Raw genomic sequence first — 3415 nt, 5'->3', positions numbered from 1 at the left:
AGGATGCTTGGAAATTTACATTCCCGCCAGGCACCGAAATTGGGTTGGAATCACTAGGTGCTTCGAAATTTACAAGATGCTTGGAAATTTGGAGATATATACGGACCTTAGGTTTGAACGACTAGATGCTTGACCAGATATAAAGTTTAGAGCATATATCCATCAGCTACCATACCAAGCACAAATGCTATGGCTCCCATCCTCGCCACGGCGCCTATAAAACCCTACCTCCCAAGGCTGCCACATACAGCAGAGCACAAAGCAACTAGCAAGACAAAAACACAAGCTAGCCGTAGTAGTAAGAGCAAGTAGCCAGGAGCCCAAGCAAGCAAGCAGCCATGTCCATCGTCAAGCGTGCTTTGGGCTTCGGTGGCGGCTACGGCCAGAGCCAGAGCAAGCCCGTGATAAGCTACCACACCCAGAACTCCGACTCCGTGACCACCGTCGTGACGGAGATCAGCCACATGAGCCTCAACGGTAAGCAGGCCGCGTACAACGGGAGCGACGTCGGAGGCTTCGACGCCCTCGTCTGTGACAACGCCGCGCAGAAGCACGGCGGCTACAGCGAGCAGAAGGCGTCGTCGTACCAGCATGAGAGCGGCGCCGGAGGGTACAGCGCTCACCACCACGAAAGCTCCGTGCAGAAGCACGGTGGCTACGGCGGGCAGAAGACGTCGTCGTATCAGCATGGAGGCTACGACGCTGCCAGCCACGACAGCACCGGCGCAACGCAGAAGTATGCCTACGGTGAGCAGAAGGCTTACCAGCATTATGGGGCTGAGGCCCACCATGACAGCTCGGCGCAGAAGCATGGCTATGGCGAGCAGAAGGCGTACGGTGGTCACCACCAGGACAGCAAGGTCCAGAAGAGCGGCTACGGCGGCGAGCATACGGCGTACCAGCATGAAGGCAATCTCAAGGGGTACACCGCTCTCCATCAGGACAGCAAGGTCCAGAAGCACGGCTACGGCGGCGAGCAGAAGGCGTACGTCGACAGCACGGTCCAGAAGCACGGCTACAACGAGCACAAGGCGTACGAGCATGGGAGCGCCGCCGCCGCCCTCCACCACGACAGCTACGGCGTCGTGAAGAAGCACGACTACGGAGGCGAGCAGTACCAGCATGGCGCTGCAGCGGGAGGATACGACGGCGTCCACCACGACAGCTCGGTGCAGAAGCACGGCTACGGGGAGAAGGCATACCAGCACGGGAGCGACGCCGGAGGGTACGGCGGTGTCCACCACGGCAGCGCGACGCAGAAGCACGGCTACGGCGCTGGGCAAAAGGCTTACGCGCACGATGCTGATGCCGGAGGATACGACGCTGCTTTCCACCACGGCGGCGCGAAGCAGACGAAGCACGGCTACGGCGGCCGGCAGATGGCTTACCAGCACGGTGCCGACGCCGGAGGGTACGGAGGGTACACCAGTAACACCACTTTCTACCACGGCGGTGTGGCGCAGAACGCGTCGTACCAGCAAGGGTGCGCCACCGGCGTCGCCGGGTACGACACGCTCGTCCAGAAGCAGCACGGGGCCTCCGGCGGCCTGCAAAATGCGTACCCGCAGCAAGGGTGCGGCGTCGGCGGCGTCGCAGGGTATGATGCTCTTACCCAACGCCGTGAGAGAGAGAAGCAGCGGTTCAACCACGGGTGTGAGAGTGACGAAGAGAGCGAGGAGGAGAGCGACTGCGAAGAGGAGGTGGTGGGCCTTGCGGCGCCCGGCGGCACGCAGTACTACGCGGCGTACGAGCGCCACCAGCAGCTCGGCGGCGGCGGCTATGGCGGCGGGTGCGCACAGCCCAAGAATCACAGCTACTACTGAGCTCCTGCGTGGTGCCCACCTCCGACTACCAGCGTGATACAATCCTACCTACAGTGATACTTATCTGCTCATGCTCCTGCATGTGTGTATGCATGCCAGTATTTGGTGGACCTTTGCATTGCAAAAGTGTCTAAATAAGATGTATTTCCAACTCATATCCTGCATCCACCATAAGTGGCATCGGTACAATAATTTACTTTACACAAGTTTGATTATTAGCATGCGCCTCACTTTGCAACATGCTCTTGATGGTCGTCGTTTTTTTTCGAGAGTATGGAAATGGCGTACCATACAGAGAGAACAAATTACAAGAAGCCAAACTAGGATGCGAACATCTCATTTGGCCGAACCTCACACCTGCACCAACTAAAAAAAACCTAGCTAACCTCTCACAAAAGGGTCTAGACCACCTACACCGAGGCCGGCAAGCCTCCACTCGTTGATCTCATCGAACACCTGGATCACAAGTCGTTCAGGTGTTTTTTGTTCTGCTGTTCGGTTGAACACCCTAGTGTTTCTTTGCTTCCAGAGCGCCCATGCGGTCCATATCACAAAGGAGTTAAACCCTCGCAAAACTCTGCCCGAAAACCCCCTCCTCCCATCGAGCCACCAATCCTTGAATGTAGTGAGTGTAGTGGGAGGCACGATGTTCAGATTAAGCCCCTCGAAACAGCGGTGCCAAACTTCTCTCGCATAGACACAACGGGCAAGGATGTGATCGACGTTGTCTTGCTCCTGCAGGCAAGTGTAACATGTTGAAGGCTCATCCTGGAGGCCATGTCTGGCTCGCCTGTCCAAGGTCCACAACCTTGGAGGCCGTGTCTGGCTTGCCTGTCCAAGGTCCACAGCCTGTACTACACCATGAACCATGCGAAAATCTTGCACCGCAGAGGTGCCCAACTCCTCCAGATACACGCCGCCGTAGGCGATATCACCAACCCCATGGACAGTCTCTGGTGGACCGATTTGGCTGTGTACTTTCTAGACACGTCTGCTGGCCAGAGAAACTGGTCATGCAAGAGCTCGTTGCACGGCATGGTGGTGATCGAGGCAAACATATTGGCAATCTGCATGTGCAACGTGAAGGTGATGTCGCCCTCCACATCCCATGACCATTCGTTATCGATCAAAGCTTGCTGAACCATCCTGCCGTTGCGCGCCCTGGTGCTTACCAACAACAGAACAGCGGGCGCGATCTCGCCCACTGTAAATCCGTGTATCCACCTATCCTTCCAGAATAGGACTCTATCCCCAACTCCCAACATAATCTTGACGAGTCTGTTAAACACGAGCTTGGCCTCCTTATCTTCTACCATAGGTATGCCCTGGCATGGCCTGTTGAGATCCGATCTACGTAACCACTCCCACCTGACGTGCAAGGCGAAGGCCTGCAACTGTAGGTCTTTCACTCCCATCCCACCAAGAGAAATTGGGCGGCACACCTTGTCCCAAGCTACCGAGCACACTCCACCATTGACCTTCTCCTTCCCAGCCCAAAAGAACGCCCACATCCATGTTTCAATCTGCTCGAACACCCATAATAGTGCATCGAGTACCTGTAGCTGATGGATTGGTCTCGCGGAGATCACTAA

The 3415-nt window shown here is 56.5% G+C and overlaps 1 protein-coding gene across 1 annotated transcript; it reads left to right on the top strand.

Annotated features, from left to right (window-relative positions):
- Positions 1-261: 261 nt before the first annotated feature.
- LOC119278041 (hornerin-like) lies at positions 262-2044 on the top strand. Its single transcript, XM_037559389.1, has one exon. It carries the CDS (start codon positions 339-341, stop codon positions 1821-1823), a length of 1485 nt encoding a protein of 494 aa, XP_037415286.1. The 5' UTR covers positions 262-338; the 3' UTR covers positions 1824-2044.
- Positions 2045-3415: the final 1371 nt, after the last annotated feature.

Source organism: Triticum dicoccoides, chromosome 3B (assembly GCF_002162155.2).
Source record: "Triticum dicoccoides isolate Atlit2015 ecotype Zavitan chromosome 3B, WEW_v2.0, whole genome shotgun sequence".
Taxonomy (NCBI): Eukaryota; Viridiplantae; Streptophyta; class Magnoliopsida; order Poales; family Poaceae; genus Triticum; species Triticum dicoccoides.
Note: the sequence above shows the minus strand (reverse complement) of the source record. Positions and strands in the feature narration are given on the sequence as shown.

Coding starts and splice junctions, on each gene's coding strand:
- LOC119278041 (XM_037559389.1), top strand. CDS start 339: ATGTCCATCGTCAAGCGTGCTTTGGGCTTCGGTGGCGGCTACGGCCAG.